General features: G+C 49.1%; 1 protein-coding gene across 1 annotated transcript in view; it reads left to right on the top strand.

The window, feature by feature from the left end:
• cacna1ab (calcium channel, voltage-dependent, P/Q type, alpha 1A subunit, b) overlaps positions 1-23,736 on the top strand; it is a 217,067-nt gene that overhangs the window by 61,253 nt on the left and 132,078 nt on the right. The window contains exons 4-9 of the mRNA XM_079553243.1: positions 5,834-5,925; positions 5,996-6,148; positions 7,806-7,996; positions 20,125-20,228; positions 20,366-20,481; positions 20,793-20,834. Coding sequence (XP_079409369.1) covers positions 5,834-5,925; positions 5,996-6,148; positions 7,806-7,996; positions 20,125-20,228; positions 20,366-20,481; positions 20,793-20,834 — 698 coding nt within the window. The remainder of the gene's footprint in view (positions 1-5,833; positions 5,926-5,995; positions 6,149-7,805; positions 7,997-20,124; positions 20,229-20,365; positions 20,482-20,792; positions 20,835-23,736) is intronic.

Here is a 23,736-nt window from a genome sequence, read left to right as displayed (position 1 = left end):
TAGGGGCACGAGTTACTTAGTTCTGTTTTAATATGTTTATTACACTACTTTGTGTTACAACATTAAAGCCACAGAGCAAACGTAGAGTCAAAGATTCCCGTCTCTTCCCCCGTTCTCTCGTGTTTTGTTTTGACAACATTAATTACAGACCAGATCTTACACAGCAGAGTCCCAGTGATGTGTTTAAGTAATACATTATATTCCTCCATCCATCCACACCTCCTCCAGCTGTTCTGACCCCGAGGCCACACCTCCTCCAGCTGTTCTGACCCCGAGGCCACACCTCCTCCAGCTGCTCTGACCCCGAGGCCACACCTCCTCCAGCTGTTCTGACCCCGAGGCCACACCAGGCCAGCTCGGAGACATAGTCAGATTTTGTTCCTTAGTTACTGCAAAGAGTCATATATTTATACCCCTAACACTGAATATGTCCCAAAATAAAAACATACTTTGAAACCTGGCTCTCGTCACTTAGACTTTAAATACTGGCCATAAAATGAAAACCTTTAGTACATGTTTATGTCGTTAATCTTCTGTAACGCTAACCCTCTGTCAGTGTTAAAGTGTAATTAACCTCTTAACTCCCACCTGAACATGTTTCCTCCACATTCTACAAATCTAAAAGCTTCTTCAAAACAGAGGCAAAAAACGAGAAGAAAATGAGGATGTAAACGCAACAAAAAAGTGACAAAAATCCAGCAAAAAAAAGACAAAAATCCATCAAAAAAATGACAAAAATCCATCAAAAAAAGACAAAAATCCATCAAAAAAATGACAAAAATCCATCAAAAAATGACAAAAATCCAGTAAAAAAAAGACAAAAATCCAGCAAAAAAGTGACAAAAATCCAGCAAAAAAATGACAAAAATCCAGCAAAAAAAGACAAAAATCCAGCAAAAAAGTGACAAAAATCCAGCAAAAAAATGACAAAAATCCAGCAAAAAAGTGACAAAAATCCAGCAAAAAAATGACAAAAATCCAGCAAAAAAGTGACAAAAATCCAGCAAAAAAAAGACAAAAATCCAGCAGAAAAAAGACAAAAATCCAGCAAAAAGTGACAAAAATCCAGCAAAAAAGTGACAAAAATCCATCAAAAAAGTGACAAAAATCCATCAAAAAAGTGACAAAAATCCAGCAAAAAAGTGACAAAAATCCAGCAAAAAAGTGACAAAAATCCAGCAAAAAAATGACAAAAATCCAGCAAAAAAAGACAAAAATCCATCAAAAAAATGACAAAAATCCATCAAAAAATGACAAAAATCCAGTAAAAAAAAGACAAAAATCCAGCAAAAAAGTGACAAAAATCCAGCAAAAAAAGACAAAAATCCAGCAAAAAAGTGACAAAAATCCAGCAAAAAAATGACAAAAATCCAGCAAAAAAAGAAAAAAATCCAGCAAAAAAGTGACAAAAATCCAGCAAAAAAAGACAAAAATCCAGCAAAAAAGTGACAAAAATCCAGCAAAAAAAAGACAAAAATCCATCAAAAAAATGACAAAAATCCATCAAAAAAAGACAAAAATCCATCAAAAAAATGACAAAAATCCATCAAAAAATGACAAAAATCCAGTAAAAAAAAGACAAAAATCCAGCAAAAAAGTGACAAAAATCCAGCAAAAAAATGACAAAAATCCAGCAAAAAAATGACAAAAATCCAGCAAAAAAGTGACAAAAATCCAGCAAAAAAATGACAAAAATCCAGCAAAAAAGTGACAAAAATCCAGCAAAAAAAAGACAAAAATCCAGCAAAAAAGTGACAAAAATCCAGCAAAAAAAAGACAAAAATCCAGCAGAAAAAAGACAAAAATCCAGCAAAAAGTGACAAAAATCCAGCAAAAAAGTGACAAAAATCCATCAAAAAAGTGACAAAAATCCAGCAAAAAAGTGACAAAAATCCAGCAAAAAAGTGACAAAAATCCAGCAAAAAAGTAATAAAAAAGTGACAAAGACACATATAAAAAGTGCCAATGGCCTGGAGGAGAGGATGGATTTGGTGGTTAGAGGTTGAAACATAAACCCGTGTGTTGGTGCCTTAAAGTGTCCGAGTGCAGCTTGGTCCTGGTGTGTGTGTGAGCGTGTGGGGGCCTCTCCGCGGGGGGGGGGACAGGAGTCACACTGCGATGACACATGGCCCTCCCACATCTCAGATTTACACACAGCGGCCCTGCACGTGAACGCACCGCGGCCTCGTTCACAGATGGTTCCCTCTGCTTCACAGTGCGCCTGGTGCTGCTTTAAGTACGTGCACTTAAAGGGACAAAAGGAAACACGTAACGACGAGCGGCTCGTTACGGACGGGGAAGCATCGGGGCCGCTGTTTAAAAGACTGAGATTTTATGTCCCGGCTTTAGTGTTTTCTGTTTGGAAAGAAAAGTCCAGTTGTTTCTCTGGAAGTGACCGGATTCATCTTTTTGAAGATCGTCTCCACTTTACGAGTCATGTGAGCTTAAGTGCTGAGAGAGAATGTATAATCATTTGGGACAGTGTTTGTTCCATGTGGAAAGGTCCAGTCGTTACAGAGATGTTAATCATAAACTATAGTGGATAAAGTCACTGCGTTGTCCACGTGTGGGTTGACTCGCGAAGAAACCGGCGACATGAATGAAGAAAGCGGATTATTGCCTTTTTGTTCCTTTGAGTCGCTCTGAGATATACAGGTAATTCATGCCATAAACCATTTTATATTTGAAGAGTTTCGTGGCGCTAGGCTAGTGCAAGGCTAGTGCATGTCTATGGTATCAGCTAGCCTGCATTAAAACAGTGTGAGCCGTCTGTGTCCATAGAATCATTTATAATGACTTATGTTTGAGCAGCATCAGCTTCCTGGTTGTATAAGCCAGTGTTTTTCAACCTTTTTTGAGCCAAGGCACAATCATGAGGCACCTCCAGCAGAAAATATTTAAAAATGTGACCCTGTAGCCGATATTCAGTCGTTCACATCAAAGTGTCTTGAATAGGAACAGCGTATAGTCTCACTACCCACAATGCCACAGTCACCGCCACCTGTCACATCCATGCATCACTATTTCTCTCTTAGCGACCTAATATGGAGTATTTATTACATGGTTACTCTACTCTAGAAGCACAGACACTCGAAAACGATACATTATTTGCGGATAATAATGAATTTCTTTTAAAAAAAAACAACTAAGTGAAATTGGATCATTTTCCAAGGCTCACCAGACAATATCTCACGGCGCAGTGGTTGAAAAACACTGGTATAAGCTACGCAGCGGCGGAGTGATCTGCAAGAAAATAGTCCCTCAGAATGTGATCATTCATGTGATGCAGGTCAGTTATATTCCAAACATGACTCTATGGACACAGACATGTATATGGTTAGTCTGGTGTTATCAGTGATTTGCCTCAGGTGCTCTGTGGAGCGGGTCACACTGTTTTTAATGCAGGCTAGCTGATACCATAGACATGCACTAGCCTTGCGCCACGAAACTCTTCAAATATAAGAACTGCATGAATTACAAAAAAAATATCTCCAGAAATCAGCAACACTCTGGATAACTGGGTAACTCACTCTTCAGTTCTCGCTCTTTAACCTCTTCACCCGCAGTGTGTGGCCTCCCTAAACCCGCTCGTCCTGGGCCAGTTTCCCTCTCGCTCTCTCTCTGACCTGCAACTGTCCCCGAAAAACACCTCCCCAAACACCTCTCCCCCTCGTACCAGCCTCTCCCTCTCGTACCCGCCCTCTCGTACCCGCCTCTCCCCCTCGTACCCGCCTCTCGTACCCGCCTCTCCCTCTGTTCTGTTTTCGGGTCACCCTCCCGATGCGGCGTCGAGGAGCGAGATTCCATCAATGAGGCCCTGACTCTGTTGCCGCGGTAACGCTTTGTGAATGAGAGCGTTACCGTGGAGACGCCGGGGAGGACGAGCTGCTGTTGCCCTGGCGACGGGAGAAGACCGGGGGCCGGGAGGGGACGGGATAACCACTGTGCCACGGCGGGGGCACGCCGGGCGAAGGGAGGAAGTACTGAGGGCCTGTACTTTTACTCGAGTAGTATTTTGTGAAGAAACATTACTTTTGCTCCACTTTGAAACACTTCACTGCATTTAGAGACAAAAGTTTGTTTTCATGTGTTTGGCTGATAATGCCACTCCAGGACAGCAGGTGGCGCCGTCTCTCCTGCTCTGACTCACATGATCACATGACTTTCGGAGGTCAGTGATGTTGGTAACAGCCCTCTGTCCCGTGGAGAGCTCCTCTGATCAGCAGGTGTTTCCCGGAGGTGCTGCCCCCGTCGGCTCCGCCCCCGTGGGCTCTGCCCCCGTCGGCTCCGCCCCCGTGGGCTCTGCCCCTGTCGGCTCCGCCCCCGTCGGCCCTGCCCCGCGGCGCCTCCCAGAGGTTCCCCTGAGCACTGCGCTCTGTCACACCTGTGTCACACTCTGCTGTGGCGCTTTTCAATCTGTCCCTCACACCCGAGCGTCCCGGGACACGGCGGCTCTCAGCGCTGCTCTGCGGAGAGTACAGTATAATATATATAGTACAGTATAGTACAGTATAATATATATAGTACAGTATAGTATATATAGTACAGTATAGTATATATAGTATAGTATAGTACAGTACAGTATAATATATACAGTATAGTATAGTATACATATATAGTATATATAGTATAGTGCCGGCACGGTGGCACAGTGGTTAGCACTAGTGCTTCACAGTGAGAAGGTCGTGGGTTTGATTCCGGCTCGAGGCCTTTCATGTGTCCCGACAAACACGGAGGCCAGAAAGATTGCAGTGTGAGTGAGTTGGTGACGGTCGGAGGGACCGAGGCCTCACTTCCGTCAGTCTGCCCCAAAGGCAGCTGTGGCTACAGTAGTCGCTAACCACCACCGAGTGTGGCGTGAATGAAACATGTCCACAGCTTTGAGAAACAGGCCTGTAGTGTTTTATGATGTATTATTATGGTCTGGAGGCAGAGGGGGAGGCTGGTCATGTGGTCTGGGTGGACCGGGACGTCCTGCCTGAGGGAGAGTCCTGTCCCGGGTGAGAGAGACCTGCAGAGGGCGCTAGAGGTTTAGTGAGGCCGATGTGTGAAGCTTCTAAACTGTAACATATGTCAGTGTTGAACTGTGACACCAGGGGGCGCTGTATTAGACACAGAGGCTGATTTAATCAGGACGTTCATATATAAGGAGCTTGTTCGAAAGACAAAAATCAGCAGATTCCAAACAAACGTAATCACATAAATATATAAAACTCGATCTGAGATGAACAGACTTTCACAGCGATGTTTCTGAGGAAGAGGAAGGTGTTGCTCATGATGAAGCTCTGACTGAGCTCTTTCAAGCAGCCTTTTGTCAGGATGATATTGTCCGATAGCCGATGATGTAAAATCCGCATATTGACCATGTTGACCTTCAGAGGGCGCTCTCGGCCATTGTAGATTCCTGACCTAATCTTTTCTCTCTTACATTACGACATGTTTGGTGATCATGTTTGGATGTTTGGTGATCATGTTTGGTGATGTTTGGTGATGTTTGGTGATGTTCTGCCTGCCTCTGTCCAGGATCCTGTCGTCGGTGGGCTCTCAGCTGGACCTGCGGACGCATGTTTGGTGCTCATGTTTGGATGTTTGGTGATGTTTGGTGATGTTTGGTGATGTTCTGTGCAGGATCCTGTCGTCGGTGGGCTCTCAGCTGGACCTGCGGACGCTCAGGGCGGTGCGAGTGTTTGGTGATGATGTTTGGTGATGATGTTTGGTGATGTTCTGTGCAGGATCCTGTCGTCGGTGGGCTCTCAGCTGGACCTGCGGACGCTCAGGGCGGTGCGAGTGTTTGGTGATGATGTTTGGTGATGTTTGGTGATGTTCTGTGCAGGATCCTGTCGTCGGTGGGCTCTCAGCTGGACCTGCGGACGCTCAGGGCGGTGCGAGTGCTGCGGCCGCTCAAACTCGTCTCTGGAATCCCCAGTCAGTACATTCTCCTCCGCTGCACCATGACCCACACACGGGGCTGCTCTAACCGCGCTGTCTCCTCCAGGCCTGCAGGTGGTGCTCAAGTCCATCATGAAGGCCATGATCCCTCTGCTGCAGATCGGCCTGCTCCTGTTCGTGGCCATCCTCATGTTCGCCATCATCGGACTGGAGTTCTACATGGGGAAGTTCCACACCACGTGCTTCGACGAAGTCACCCGTGAGTCTCCTGTGCAGAGCTTTAGAGTTCTGAAGGTTCTGAAGGTTCTGAAGGTTCTGAAGGTTCTGAAGGTTCTGAAGGTTCTGCTGTCTCTTTGAAACGGTCAAGAGCTCAGCACGCTCAGCTCCACCTGCTGATTCATGAGGATGTGCTTCTTTCCTGTGTTATTAAGTGCCTTTAATGCTAATTAGTTTTAGTGCCTTTTTCTATTCGCTAACCTCCATTCTCTCCACATTTGAACACAAATTAAACATAGAAAAGATTTAAAAACAGATGTAAAGTTAAAAATACGTCAAGCGGAATGTGTTTGATGAAAATGAGCTCTGATGTGGGAGTTATTTTACTATTTGCTAGCGTTAAATTGACGTTAGCCTTTAGCTTCAAGGCTAAAACAGCTACAGTTCTTAGGGATGCACAGGTATCGGGCCGATACTCATACTCGTACTCATTCACGAGGTCCCGATACCAGAAGCCGATACCCCCTGCCGTGTGTCCGGCGCTCCGACAGGAGCAGCTCCACTGAGGAGAGGAAAGAGCAACAAACTGGAGAATAGTTTAGTGTAAATCCAATAATCCACATAGAGCTGACTTTATTACAGACGACACTCCCAGAACCAGAGTCTGAGCTGATTTAACCAGAGCTAAACGTCTGCAGGGTTTACAACATACAGGCTGATGATGCTAATGTTGCTAATGATGCTAATGATGCTAATGATGCTAATGTTGCTAATGTTCATACCGCCTTTGCGATGCCCAATCCCGTCAGACCTTGGAAGCTAAGCAGGGAAGGGCCTGGTCGGTACTTGGATGGGAGACCGTTTGGTAACACCAGGAAGCCTAGCGAATGTAGTGAGTGAGTGGTTGGTGGTGGTCGGAGGGGCCGATGGCGCAGACTGGTTGCCTCGCTTCCGTCAGTCTACCCCAGGGCAGCTGTGGCTACAATAGTAGTTTACCACCACCGAGTATGGAGTGAACGAATAGTGCAATGTAAAACGTCTTTGAGTGTCCAGAAAAGCGCTATATAAAACCAATGCATTATTATTATTATTATTATAATGTTGCTAATGTTGCTAATGTTGCTACTGATGCTGATGTTGCTAATCTTGCTAAAGTTGCTAGCTCGCGGCTAGCAGTTCTGGTGATTCTTACGTGACTAAAAAGTCCTTGGAAAATCCAAATAAAGGGATACAGCATGTTTATATTGAGAGAAAATGAGCTGCAGCAAAACAATCCAAACGCTGAAGCTTCTGGATAAGTTTCTATAAACACTCGAGAAAATCCACACGGAGCTGAAGTAAAAGAGAAAAGAGAGCGTTTATCTGCAGTAATAAGACACATCTCAATACTGTTGTTGAATAAAAATACACAAATGAACAAAGCACAAGCACTGAGGAGCTTTAGGACACGGGCTGTTTGTGAAAATGGAAAAAATAAAATGGCATCTGTTCAATTCTGATATAACTTCTCTTTACTCAAGGAAATGTAAATGAGTGAATTAGCTAATTACTGACCAAGCTAAGAAAAAGCCCTGACAGTTTCTCACAGACGTCTCCTCCAGTGAAGTATTTCCATCTTGGTGAAGTTTACGGAGGAGGACGTTGCCTTCATTGGGACCTCAGTGGGAGCAGGGATAACGTCTTCTTCGTGTGTTTCTCAGACGAGGTGATGGACGAAGAGCGCCCCTGTGGCACCGAGCTGCCGTCGCGCCTCTGCCCCAACGGCACCGTCTGCCGGGGCGGCTGGCTCGGCCCCAACTTCGGCATCACGCAGTTCGACAACATCCTGTTCGCCGTGCTCACCGTCTTCCAGTGCATCACCATGGAGGGCTGGACCGACATGCTCTACTACGTAAGCAGCGCTCAAATCGGCCTGTTGCACGGTGTGGCTATGCTAGCTCCTCTGACCTGAAGGTGTGAGCGCCGGGACTTCCTGTCTGTTTTCTTTTCCTGGAATAATAATCATATTTTCTAAAGATTACGTTGTGGGCGGTGAGTTCCCGGTAGATGATCATTTATTGTGTTCAAATCATGATGTAACGAGTTCAGATCAGAGACGCCTGTGATCATGAAGGATTGATGCTAAAGGCTAACATGCTATGAAAAATATATATATAAAGGCACTATTTCAAGTTGTTTAATGCATTAACCCCTTAACTCCCACCTGAACCGAGCACATTTTCTCGACGAAAACAATGGTGGAAATGTGGCAAAAATGTGACAAAAATGTGGAAAAAAAATGACAAAAATGTGACAAAAATGTGGAAAAAAATGTGACAAAAATGTGACAAAAATGTGGGAAAAAAATGACAAAAATGTGACAAAAATGTGGGAAAAAAATGACAAAAAAATGACAAAAATGTGACAAAAATGTGGGAAAAAAATGACAAAAAAATGACAAAAATGTGACAAAAATGTGGGAAAAAAATGACAAAAAAATGACAAAAATGTGACAAAAATGTGGGAAAAAAATGACAAAAAAGTGGCAAAAATGTGACAAAAATGTGACAAAAATGTGACAAAAATGTGGGAAAAAAATGACAAAAATGTGACAAAAATGTGGGAAAAAAATGACAAAAAAATGACAAAAATGTGACAAAAATATGGGAAAAAAATGACAAGAAAATGACAAAAATGTGACAAAAATGTGGAAAAAATTTGGAAAAAAAATGACAAAAAAATGACAAAAATGTGACAAAAATGTGACAAAAAAATGACAAAAATTTGACAAAAAAATGAAGAAAAAAAAATTTGACAAAAAAGTGACAAAAATGATGGGAAAAAAATGTGACGTGAGGAAAAAGATCCTCTCGGTTCAGGCGGGAGTTAAGAGGTTAGATTAGCCTTTAGCTTCAAGACAAACACACTGATCCTCAGAAACACAAACGTCTCCTCTATGGAAATATTTCTACCAAAAACTCACTGGTCTGAGCTCATCTTAATGGAAATGAACACGAACAGGAAGTACTCGCGCCCACAGCTTCAGCTCAGAGGAACTAGCGTAGCCATACCGTGCAACAAGCCAATTACCTGCACTACGCCGGTTTGACACTGTGCCCACCCTTTTTATCGCTAAAGTTTGTCCAAAATACAAAAGTCTTAAACGCTTCCACTGTGGCCCGTTTTATCAACCTGCTTTTGAATATTTTCCCTCATTCCTCGGTCATTTTGATGTCAAAGTATTCGTAATGAAGCACTCAATCTCTTTAATATGTTAGAATTCAATAATGTGGACGTGAAGTTTCCTGAATCCACGACTGGACTGAGGTCGAGTTTCACAGTGGTGTAGTTTTACGGTGCGGTCTCTATATTAAAGTTTGATTGGTTTCCTCTTCGCTGGTTCTGAGTAAAGTCAGGCCTCATCCATCACAACAGGGTAAAAATAGACCGACGCCCAGAATAGAGAGAGACACAGAGGAGGGAGAGGAGAGAGAGGAGAGAGAGGAGGGAGAGGAGAGAGAGGAGGGAGAGGAGAGAGAGGAGGGAGAGGAGGGAGAGGAGGGAGAGGAGAGAGGAGAGAGGAGAGAGAGGAGGGAGAGAAGAGAGAGGAGAGAGAGAGGAGAGAGAGGAGGGAGAGGAGAGAGAGGAGAGAGAGGAGGGAGAGGAGGGAGAGGAGAGAGAGGAGGGAGAGGAGGGAGAGGAGGGAGAGGAGAGAGAGGAGGGAGAGGAGAGGAGAGAGAGGAGGGAGAGGAGAGAGAGGAGGGAGAGGAGAGGAGAGAGGAGAGAGAGGAGGGAGAGGAGAGAGAGGAGGGAGAGGAGAGAGAGGAGAGAGAGGAGGGAGAGAGGAGGGAGAGGAGAGAGAGGAGGGAGAGGAGAGAGAGGAGGGAGAGGAGGGAGAGGAGAGAGAGGAGAGAGAGGAGAGAGAGGAGGGAGAGGAGAGAGAGGAGAGAGAGGAGAGAGAGGAGGGAGAGGAGAGAGAGGAGGGAGAGGAGGGAGAGGAGGGAGAGGAGAGAGAGGAGAGAGAGGAGAGAGAGGAGAGAGAGGGGAGAGAGGAGAGAGGGGAGAGAGAGGAGAGAGAGGAGAGAGAGGAGGGAGAGGAGAGAGAGGAGAGAGAGGAGAGAGAGGAGGGAGAGGAGGGAGAGAGGAGGGAGAGGAGAGAGAGGAGAGAGAGGAGGGAGAGGAGAGAGAGGAGAGAGAGGAGAGAGAGGAGGGAGAGGAGAGAGAGGAGAGAGAGGAGGGAGAGGAGAGAGAGGAGGGAGAGGAGGAAGAGGAGGGAGAGGAGAGAGAGGAGGGAGAGGAGAGAGAGGAGAGAGAGGAGAGAGAGGAGGGAGAGGAGAGAGAGGAGAGAGAGGAGGGAGAGGAGGGAGAGGAGAGAGAGGAGAGAGAGGAGAGAGAGGAGAGAGAGGAGGGAGAGGAGAGAGAGGAGAGAGAGGAGGGAGAGGAGGCAACAAGGAACAGAGACATATGGGCCTGGGAACAGGATCTGTAAACGTCCTTTCACGTGTAAAACAAGAGCTTTGGATCCTGGACAGTCATTCAGAACTAATGCAGTGGCCTCGATACAGAGGGCCCGATACAGAGGGCCCGATACAGAGGGCCCGATACAGAGGGCCCGATACAGAGGGCCCGATACAGAGGGCCCGATACAATACATGTCCCGATACAGAGGGCCCGATACAGAGAGCCCGATACAACACGTATCTCGATACAGAGGGCCCGATACACCACGTATCCCGATACAGAGGGCCCGATACAACACGTATCCCGATACAGAGGGCCCGATACAACACGTATCCCGATACAGAGGGCCCGATACAACACGTGTCCCGATACAGAGGGCCCGATACAACACGTATCCTGATACAGAGGGCCCGATACACCACGTGTCCCGATACAGAGGGCCCGATACAACACGTATCCCGATACAGAGGGCCCGATACAACACGTATCCTGATACAGAGAGCCCAATACAACACGTGTCCCGATACAGAGAGCCCGATACAACACATATCCTGATACAGAGAGCCCGATACAACACGTGTCCCGATACAGAGAGCCCGATACAACACATATCCTGATACAGAGGGCCCGATACAACACATATCCTGATACAGAGAGCCCAATACAACACGTGTCCCGATACAGAGAGCCCGATACAAAACGTGTCCCGATACAGAGGGCCCGATACACCACGTGTCCCGATACAGAGGGCCCGATACAACACATATCCTGATACAGAGAGCCCAATACAACACGTGTCCCGATACAGAGAGCCCGATACAAAACGTGTCCCGATACAGAGGGCCCGATACACCACGTGTCCCGATACAGAGGGCCCGATACACCACGTATCCCGATACAGAGGGCCCGATACAGCACATGTCCCGATACAGAGGGCCCGATACAGCACATGTCCCGATACAGAGGGCCCGATACAACACGTGTCCCGATACAGAGGGCCCGATACACCACGTATCCCGATACAGAGGGCCCGATACAACACGTATCCCGATACAGAGGGCCCGATACACCACATGTCCCGATACAGAGGGCCCGATACACCACGTATCCCGATACAGAGGGCCTGATACACCACGTATCCCGATACAGAGGGCCCGATACACCACATGTCCCGATACAGAGGGCCCGATACAACACGTATCCCGATACAGAGTGCCCGATACACCACATGTCCCGATACAGAGGGCCCGATACAACACATATCCCGATACAGAGGGCCCGATACAACACGTATCCCGATACAGAGGGCCCGATACAACACGTGTCCCGATACAGAGGGCCCGATACAACACGTATCCCGATACAGAGGGCCCGATACAACACGTATCCCGATACAGAGAGCCCGATACACCACATGTCCCGATACAGAGGGCCCGATACACCACGTATCCCGATACAGAGGGCCCGATACACCACGTATCCCGATACAGAGGGCCCGATGCACCACGTATCCCGATACAGAGGGCCCGATACACCACTTATCCCGATACAGAGGGCCCGATACAACACATGGCCCGATACAGAGGGCCCGATACAACACGTGTCCCGATACAGAGGGCCCGATACAACACGTATCCTGATACAGAGGGCCCGATACAACACGTGTCCCGATACAGAGGGCCCGATACAACACGTATCCCGATACAGAGGGCCCGATACAACACGTATCCCGATACAGAGGGCCCGATACACCACGTATCCCGATACAGAGGGCCCGATACAACACGTGTCCCGATACAGAGGGCCCGATACAACACGTGTCCCGATACAGAGGGCCCGATACAACACGTCTCCCGATACAGAGGGCCCGATACAACACGTATCCCGATACAGAGGGCCCGATACAACACGTGTCCCGATACAGAGGGCCCGATACAACACGTGTCCCGATACAGAGGGCCCGATACACCACGTATCCCGATACAGAGGGCCCGATACACCACGTATCCCGATACAGAGGGCCCGATACACCACGTATCCCGATACAGAGGGCCCGATACAACACGTATCCCGATACAGAGGGCCCGATACAACACGTATCCCGATACAGAGGGCCCGATACAACACGTATCCCGATACAGAGGGCCCGATACAACACGTGTCCCGATACAGAGGGCCCGATACAACACGTGTCCCGATACAGAGGGCCCGATACAACACGTATCCCGATACAGAGGGCCCGATACAACACGTGTCCTGATACAGAGGGCCCGATACAACACGTGTCCCGATACAGAGGGCCCGATACAACACGTGTCCCGATACAGAGAGCCCGATACAACACGTGTCCTGATACAGAGGGCCCGATACAACACGTGTCCCGATACAGAGGGCCCGATACAACACGTATCCCGATACAGAGGGCCCGATACAACACGTGTCCTGATACAGAGGGCCCGATACAACACGTGTCCCGATACAGAGGGCCCGATACACCACGTGTCCTGATACAGAGGGCCCGATACAGAGGGCCCGATACAACACGTGTCCCGATACAGAGGGCCCGATACACCACGTGTCCCGATACAGAGGGCCCGATACACCACGTGTCCCGATACAGAGGGCCCGATACACCACGTGTCCCGATACAGAGGGCCCGATACAGAGGGCCCGATACACCACATATCCTGATACAGAGGGCCCGATACAACACGTGTCCCGATACAGAGGGCCCGATACAACACGTGTCCCGATACAGAGGGCCCGATACAACACGTGTCCCGATACAGAGGGCCCGATACAACACTTATCTCGATACAGAGAGCCCGATACAACACGTATCCCGATACAGAGGGCCCGATACAACACGTATCCCGATACAGAGGGCCCGATACAACACGTGTCCCGATACAGAGGGCCCGATACAACACGTATCCTGATACAGAGGGCCCGATACACCACGTGTCCCGATACAGAGGGCCCGATACAACACGTATCCCGATACAGAGGGCCCGATACAACACGTATCCTGATACAGAGGGCCCGATACACCACGTGTCCCGATACAGAGGGCCCGATACAACACGTATCCCGATACAGAGGGCCCGATACAACACGTATCCCGATACAGAGGGCCCGATACACCACGTGTCCCGATACAGAGGGCCCGATACAACACGTATCCCGATACAGAGGGCCCGATACAACACGTATCCCGATACAGAGGGCCCGATACAACACGTATCCTGATACAGAGAGCCCAATACAACACGTGTCCCGATACAGAGAGCCCGATACAACACATATCCTGATACAGAGGGCCCGATACAACACGTATCCCGATACAGAGGGCCCAATACAACACGTGTCCCGATACAGAGAGCCCGATACAACACGTGTCCCGATACAGAGAGCCCGATACAACACATATCCTGATACAGAGAGCCCGATACAACACATATCCTGATACAGAGGGCCCGATACAACACATATCCTGATACAGAGAGCCCAATACAACACGTGTCCCGATACAGAGAGCCCGATACAACACGTGTCCCGATACAGAGGGCCCGATACACCACGTGTCCCGATACAGAGGGCCCGATACACCACGTATCCCGATACAGAGGGCCCGATACAACACGTATCCCGATACAGAGGGCCCGATACAACACATATCCTGATACAGAGGGCCCGATACAGCACATGTCCCGATACAGAGGGCCCGATACAGCACATGTCCCGATACAGAGAGCCCGATACAACACATATCCTGATACAGAGAGCCCGATACAACACGTATCCCGATACAGAGAGCCCGATACAACACGTATCCCGATACAGAGAGCCCGATACACCACGTATCCCGATACAGAGGGCCCGATACAACACGTATCCCGATACAGAGGGCCCGATACACCACATGTCCCGATACAGAGGGCCCGATACAACACGTATCCCGATACAGAGTGCCCGATACACCACATGTCCCGATACAGAGGGCCCGATACACCACGTATCCCGATACAGAGGGCCCGATACAACACATGTCCCGATACAGAGGGCCCGATACAACACATATCCCGATACAGAGGGCCCGATACAACACGTATCCCGATACAGAGGGCCCGATACAACACATATCCCGATACAGAGGGCCCGATACACCACGTATCCCGATACAGAGAGCCCGATACACCACATGTCCCGATACAGAGGGCCCGATACACCACGTATCCCGATACAGAGGGCCCGATACACCACGTATCCCGATACAGAGGGCCCGATACACCACGTATCCCGATACAGAGGGCCCGATACACCACGTATCCCGATACAGAGGGCCCGATGCACCACGTATCCCGATACAGAGGGCCCGATACAACACATGGCCCGATACAGAGGGCCCGATACAACACGTGTCCCGATACAGAGGGCCCGATACAACACGTATCCTGATACAGAGGGCCCGATACAACACGTGTCCCGATACAGAGGGCCCGATACAACACGTATCCCGATACAGAGGGCCCGATACAACACGTATCCCGATACAGAGGGCCCGATACAACACGTGTCCCGATACAGAGGGCCCGATACACCACGTATCCCGATACAGAGGGCCCGATACACCACGTATCCCGATACAGAGGGCCCGATACAACACGTGTCCCGATACAGAGGGCCCGATACAACACGTATCCCGATACAGAGGGCCCGATACACCACGTATCCCGATACAGAGGGCCCGATACAACACGTGTCCCGATACAGAGGGCCCGATACAACACGTGTCCCGATACAGAGGGCCCGATACAACACGTCTCCCGATACAGAGGGCCCGATACAACACGTATCCCGATACAGAGGGCCCGATACACCACGTATCCCGATACAGAGGGCCCGATACAACACATGGCCCGATACAGAGGGCCCGATACAACACGTGTCCCGATACAGAGGGCCCGATACAACACGTGTCCCGATACAGAGGGCCCGATACAACACGTATCCCGATACAGAGGGCCCGATACAACACGTATCCCGATACAGAGGGCCCGATACACCACGTATCCCGATACAGAGGGCCCGATACAACACGTGTCCCGATACAGAGGGCCCGATACAACACGTGTCCCGATACAGAGGGCCCGATACAACACGTCTCCCGATACAGAGGGCCCGATACAACACGTATCCCGATACAGAGGGCCCGATACAACACGTATCCCGATACAGAGGGCCCGATACAACACGTATCCCGATACAGAGGGCCCGATACAACACGTGTCCCGATACAGAGGGCCCGATACACCACGTGTCCCGATACAGAGGGCCCGATACACCACGTGTCCCGATACAGAGGGCCCGATACACCACGTATCCCGATACAGAGGGCCCGATACAACACGTATCCCGATACAGAGGGCCCGATACAACACGTATCCCGATACAGAGGGCCCGATACACCACGTGTCCCGATACAGAGGGCCCGATACAACACGTATCCCGATACAGAGGGCCCGATACAACACGTATCCCGATACAGAGGGCCCGATACAACACGTATCCCGATACAGAGGGCCCGATACAACACGTGTCCCGATACAGAGGGCCCGATACAACACGTGTCCCGATACAGAGGGCCCGATACACCACGTGTCCCGATACAGAGGGCCCGATACACCACGTGTCCCGATACAGAGGGCCCGATACACCACGTGTCCCGATACAGAGGGCCCGATACAGAGGGCCCGATACACCACATATCCTGATACAGAGGGCCCGATACAACACGTGTCCCGATACAGAGGGCCCGATACAACACGTGTCCCGATACAGAGGGCCCGATACACCATGTATCCCGATATAGAGGGCCCGATACACCACATATCCTGATACAGAGGGCCCGATACAACACGTGTCCCGATACAGAGGGCCCGATACAACACATATCCTGATACAGAGGGCCCGATACACCATGTATCCCGATATAGAGGGCCCGATACAACACGTATCCCGATACAGAGGGCCCGATACAACATGTATCCCGATACAGAGGGCCCGATACACCACGTGTCCCGATACAGAGGGCCCGATACAACACGTATCCCGATACAGAGGGCCCGATACAACACGTATCCTGATACAGAGGGCCCGATACAACACGTATCCTGATACAGAGAGCCCGATACAACACGTATCCTGATACAGAGAGCCCGATACAACACGTATCCTGATACAGAGAGCCCGATACAACACGTATCCTGATACAGAGAGCCCGATACAACACGTATCCCGATACAGAGGGCCCGATACAACATGTATCCCGATACAGAGGGCCCGATACACCACGTGTCCCGATACAGAGGGCCCGATACAACACGTATCCCGATACAGAGGGCCCGATACAACACGTATCCTGATACAGAGGGCCCGATACAACACGTATCCTGATACAGAGGGCCCGATACAACACGTGTCCCGATACAGAGGGCCCGATACAACACGTATCCTGATACAGAGGGCCCGATACAACACGTATCCTGATACAGAGAGCCCGATACAACACGTATCCCGATACAGAGGGCCCGATACAACACGTGTCCCGATACAGAGAGCCCGATACAACACGTATCCCGATACAGAGGGCCCGATACAACACGTGTCCCGATACAGAGAGCCCGATACAACACGTATCCCGATACAGAGGGCCCGATACAACACGTGTCCCGATACAGAGAGCCCGATACAACACGTATCCCGATACAGAGGGCCCGATACAACACGTGTCCCGATACAGAGGGCCCGATACAGAGGGCCCGATACAACACGTATCCCGATACAGAGGGCCCGATACAACACGTGTCCCGATACAGAGGGCCCGATACAACACTTATCCCGATACAGAGGGCCCGATACAACACGTATCCCGATACAGAGGGCCCGATACAACACGTATCCTGATACAGAGGGCCCGATACAACACGTGTCCCGATACAGAGGGCCCGATACAACACGTATCCCGATACAGAGGGCCCGATACAACACATATCCCGATACAGAGGGCCCGATACACCACGTATCCCGATACAGAGGGCCCGATACAGAGGGCCCGATACAACACATATCCCGATACAGAGGGCCCGATACAACACGTATCCCGATACAGAGGGCCCGATACAACACGTATCCCGATACAGAGGGCCCGATACAACACGTGTCCCGATACAGAGGGCCCGATACAACACGTGTCCCGATACAGAGGGCCCGATACACCACGTGTCCTGATACAGAGGGCCCGATACACCACGTGTCCTGATACAGAGAGCCCGATACAACACGTATCCCGATACAGAGGGCCCGATACAACACGTGTCCCGATACAGAGGGCCCGATACAACACGTGTCCCGATACAGAGGGCCCGATACACCACGTATCCCGATACAGAGGGCCCGATACAACATGTATCCCGATACAGAGGGCCCGATACAACACGTGTCCCGATACAGAGGGCCCGATACACCACGTATCCCGATACAGAGGGCCTGATACAACACGTATCCCGATACAGAGGGCCCGATACAACACGTATCCCGATACAGAGGGCCTGATACAACACGTATCCCGATACAGAGGGCCCGATACAACACGTATCCCGATACAGAGGGCCCGATACAACACGTATCCCGATACAGAGGGCCCGATACAACACGTATCCCGATACAGAGGGCCCGATACAACACATATCCCGATACAGAGGGCCCGATACACCACGTATCCCGATACAGAGGGCCCGATACAATACGTATCCTGATACAGAGGGCCCGATACACCACGTATCCCGATACAGAGGGCCCGATACACCACGTGTCCTGATACAGAGGGCCCGATACACCACGTGTCCTGATACAGAGGGCCCGATACACCACGTGTCCCGATACAGAGGGCCCGATACAACACGTATCCTGATACAGAGGGCCCGATACACCACGTGTCCCGATACAGAGGGCCCGATACAACATGTATCCCGATACAACACGTATCCTGATACAGAGGGCCCGATACAACATGTGTCCCGATACAGAGGGCCCGATACAACACGTATCCTGATACAGAGAGCCCGATACAACACGTATCCCGATACAGAGGGCCCGATACAACACGTATCCCGATACAGAGGGCCCGATACAACACGTGTCCTGATACAGAGAGCCCGATACAACACGTGTCCCGATACAGAGGGCCCGATACAACACGTATCCCGATACAGAGGGCCCGATACAACACGTGTCCCGATACAGAGGGCCCGATACAACACGTGTCCCGATACAGAGAGCCCGATACAACACGTATCCCGATACAGAGGGCCCGATACAACACGTGTCCCGATACAGAGGGCCCGATACAACACGTATCCTGATACAGAGGGCCCGATACAACACGTGTCCCGATACAGAGGGCCCGATACAACACGTATCCTGATACAGAGGGCCCGATACAACACGTGTCCCGATACAGAGGGCCCGATACAGAGGGCCCGATACAACACGTATCCTGATACAGAGGGCCCGATACAACACGTGTCCCGATACAGAGGGCCCGATACAGAGGGCCCGATACAACACGTGTCCCGATACAGAGGGCCCGATACAGAGGGCCCGATACAGAGGGCCCGATACAACACGTATCCCGATACAGAGGGCCCGATACAACACGAATCCCGATACAGAGAGCCCGATACAACACGTGTCCCGATACAGAGAGCCCGATACAACACGTATCCCGATACAGAGAGCCCGATACAACACGTATCCCGATACAGAGGGCCCGATACAACACGTATCCCGATACAGAGGGCCCGATACAACACGTATCCCGATACAGAGGGCCCGATACAACACGTGTCCCGATACAGAGGGCCCGATACAACACGTATCCCGATACAGAGGGCCCGATACAGAGGGCCCGATACACCACGTATCCCGATACAGAGGGCCCGATACAACACTTATCCCGATACAGAGGGCCCGATACAACACGTATCCCGATACAGAGGGCCCGATACAACACGTGTCCCGATACAGAGGGCCCGATACAACACGTATCCCGATACAGAGGGCCCGATACAGAGGGCCCGATACACCACGTATCCCGATACAGAGGGCCCGATACAACACTTATCCCGATACAGAGGGCCCGATACAACACGTATCCCGATACAGAGGGCCCGATACACCACGTATATGTGGACATTTTGAAAACATATTTCAAAATGATCCTCATTTCTTTATATCAGCACAAACCATATCAACTTTAAGGCAAAAACATTGGTCTTTATTTTTCCCGATCTGAGTTGAGCATCAAAAGTTCTGCGATAACGGTTTCCGATACGATACACGTATCACAACAAAGACTTACTGTGATTTATTGCAAAATTCTATTCTGTCCTATTAATTTCACAGGCCTCATGACTCCATTATTATGACTTTAATCCCTCTGCTGTATATAATGGTTCATGACTCCATTATTATGAATGGGTCTGTTGTATATAATGGTTTTCATCTGTTTCTCCTCAGAGCAACGACGTGGAGGGCAGTGCCTGGAACTGGATGTACTACATCCCCCTCATCATCATCGGCTCCTTCTTCATGCTCAACCTGGTGCTGGGTGTGCTCTCAGGGTACGCTCCTGCTACTCTTCATTCACTCTCATTACACCGAGATCAGTCTGTTTCAGAGAACACGTTCATATCAACACACATCTTCATCCACACTGCTCTTCCTCACATGTCTGACTCTGTAAAACGATGTCCCGCAGTGAATTTGCCAAAGAGAGGGAGCGCGTGGAGAACAGGAGCGAGTTCCTGAAGCTCCGGCGGCAGCAGCAAATCGAGAGAGAGCTCAACGGATACTTGGAGTGGATCTGTAAAGCAGGTCAGCATTTTACAGCGTAGAACGAGGCCTGATACTCCACCTTTTCACTTCTACTAGAGGAGTGAAGTTTGTTTGTGAGGAAAGTTCTTCAACCTGTGAAAGTGCTTAAACTCTCTTCCTCATGAAGAGCTGGTGTGTTAGAAATGCGTCAGGAACGTTTGGGCCACATCAATGTGCTTCACTTTTATCTTTTTCTTGGCCTTGAACAAACTGAACTGGATGAAACTGAAACATTTAAGTCTGAGTCTAGAAAAGTCTGACTGTGTTCATCCCAAAGTGAAGATCTAACCAGGCTTTCTCTTGCCCCACAGAAGAGGTGATCCTGGCTGAAGATGGACCCGGGACCTTTGATGGTAAATTCTTTTTCTTTGCGGATCTGGGGTCAGGGTTTTTTCGGGTTCGCTCTTTCGTTCTATAATCGCTCTGAATCCAGCCGTGTAGTGTGGACTCTCCATTCGATATAAAATCGTATAAGACTGGGAAAAGTTTTGCCCGGATACCTCCTCGTTTACCCCTTTTTTGTTCCCTGATATCCTTAGCTTTCAGTTGTATCACCTGCAGCGTCCCACACTTCCTCCCATGTATTCAGGGCATGCAGATGATGTCACCGCAGGGCGAGAGAAGCCAGTGTCGGTGTCAACGTTGAGCGGTTTCTTTCCGTCTCCAAACGGTTTCGTGAAACGCCGCCACGTCCGAGCCCGTGGTGGAACATCGCGTTCTCTCGCCGCTCGTCTCCATATTCATCCAAACAAACGCATCGGTGATAAAAAGCTCCAAAGCGTCGCTGGGCCGGAGAGACGGAGCGGTTTCTGGGCAGATGGAGCGCTCGGACAGAACCCTTTCTTCCTGTTAGTTCTGACGCCAGGGATTTTTCTTTGTGATTTTTGGCAACGGTTTTCATAAATAACGGAGCTGCGGCCAGTTCGCTTTTGGACGTGCGGTTTCCAGACAATAGAGACTTGTTTTTTTAGATGATTGTTTCTTGTTATTGATGAGCAGGAGCGAGAGGAGGAAAGAAGGAGAGACGCTGCAGCAAAACTCATTATTCATGTTCAGGTTCTGGGTCAGCTTTAAACATACAAACCTTTGCCTGGAAATGAACCAATGGCGAATCTGGACCAAATGCTGCTCATTTACTGGAACTGCTTTGACACTTTTCTCTTGTAAGGGGAGGCACTACAGGGTTAGGTCTGTAGGTGGTTTAGGTTTAACCTCTTACCAAAAAACAAATATAATGGTCTAGATCAGTTTTCGTCGTGGAGGCCGATTTTCATCATTGCCAAAACACCCAAGGGCCGAACCTCAACATTGTAGCTAAAGTAAAGAACTTTTCTCTACAAATGCCAATGTTTTACATCAGCGGCTCCCAAGTGGCTTTGGGACCCAAATAAAACTGTAATTTGTCATATATCGTATAAAATATTGTATTTTTCACACAAGTTTTTGTTGAACAAGCACTTATGATCAAAACAACCCAATAACATTCATTTTTACAGACATTCCATGCAGTTTCAGAGGGAAGACATTGAATAAAAGTTCCCTATAGACTCGTGACCCGCTGAAAATGATAGTTTCGGGTCCTGACCCACCAGTAGAGAATCATTATTTAACATTATATATGACCGAGCGGGATGTTCTGACAGTTTAAAATACTGACACTATTTCTCGCGTGTTAAGAGTACTTCAACAAGTATTTGATCTCTTATTTGCATAATAATATTTCTCAAAATCATCCTCCTGTTTCATGAAATGTTTGTAAATCTTAAGAAATGATTTTTTTCCTCCGTTTGTAGCATTAAAATACAGTGTTTGGGCAAATGGTTCGACAAATAAAAACTGTTTGAATTAAATTAGCATTAAAAAGCTTTACTATACACGATGCAAGTAGAAGCTCCATTGACTTGAATGGGATTTTCCAACGTTCTACCGGTCACTATTTTCTGATAGAGGACCTGAAAAACATAATGATGCCAATGGTAATGGAGATCATTGTAATATTAAAGACCTGTAATAATACAGATCTTTCATTTCACTCCTCAAATAGGCCTAGTGTTAGAGGACACTGTCTCTGTCCCGTCGCTGCCAGAGAAGTCGGGGAATCGAAGTTAACGGGAGTCCGACTTTCAACTTACCAGAGATTCACCATCATTCCTCCAACTGCACCTTCAACTAAGTAGCTAGGCTAGCAATAAGTAGCTAGCCTTGCTGCTACTAGCCTAGCCACACCGCGGGACTCATAGCAAACGTTTGGAAATGACATTAATAAGCAAGTCCCGTTCGCCCGGTCGGTTCTTATTTCCCGATAATGACCAGCGTTCTACACATTATCCCTTACTTAAATCATACTCGTTATATGTCAGAGCTGGAAAACAAAGAAAGAACAAAAACAGGTGCACGCTGTCCTCCAAAAGCAGAGATATTCACCAACATTTGTCTGGGATTCCGTGGGTAACAGAACATAAATGTCCCGGCGTTGATGAGTCGCCTGTTCTTGATTATGGTGATGTCTGTTTTACCCACTCTTGGACACTGTTTATAATGGAGCGTTTTATCACAAACACGAGGTCGCTGACTCACTGTGTCCTGGACGCTCGATGGACGGCTCGTCAGGTGTAAACGGCTCGTCAGGTGTAAACGGCTCGTCAGGTGTAAACGGCTCGTCAGGTGTAAACGGCTCGTCAGGTGTAAACGGCTCGTCAGGTGTAAACGGCTCGTCAGGTGTAAACGGCTCGTCAGGTGTAAACGGCTCGTCAGGTGTAAACGGCTCGTCAGTTGTAAACGGCTCGTCAGGTGTAAACGGCTCGTCAGGTGTAAACGGCTCATCAGGTGTAAACGCCGCCACCTCTTCATTTGTGAGGCTATTCTTGACGCTCGTCTCTTCCACGGCCCGCGGAGAGTCACTTTAAAGGGACGATATCCTGCTGTTGTAGCCGTTCATGTGATATACTGAATAAAGTCCTGTCCTGTCGCAGCCAAACGCACATTATTGTTAAGAAAAAAGAAGAGGCGTGTCCAGAGTCGGTTAGAAAGAGCTCCATCTTCACAACTACAGCAAAAATGACATGTTCGGACGATCAGGGGGTGGGTTTGTTTTCTCTGCAGGGGCAGCGTGGACATGTTGGGCACTTCCCTCTTTCCTTTCCTTTCCTTCCTTCCCTCCCTCTTTCCCTCTTTCCCTCTTTCCCTCTTTCCCTCTTTCCCTCTTTCCCTCTTTCCTTCTTTCCTTCTTTCTTTCCGTCTGTCTTTCCTTTCCTT

This window comes from Gobius niger, assembly GCF_951799975.1.
Source record: "Gobius niger genome assembly, chromosome: 3".
In the NCBI taxonomy this organism is placed as follows: domain Eukaryota; kingdom Metazoa; phylum Chordata; class Actinopteri; order Gobiiformes; family Gobiidae; genus Gobius; species Gobius niger.
Note: the sequence above shows the minus strand (reverse complement) of the source record. Positions and strands in the feature narration are given on the sequence as shown.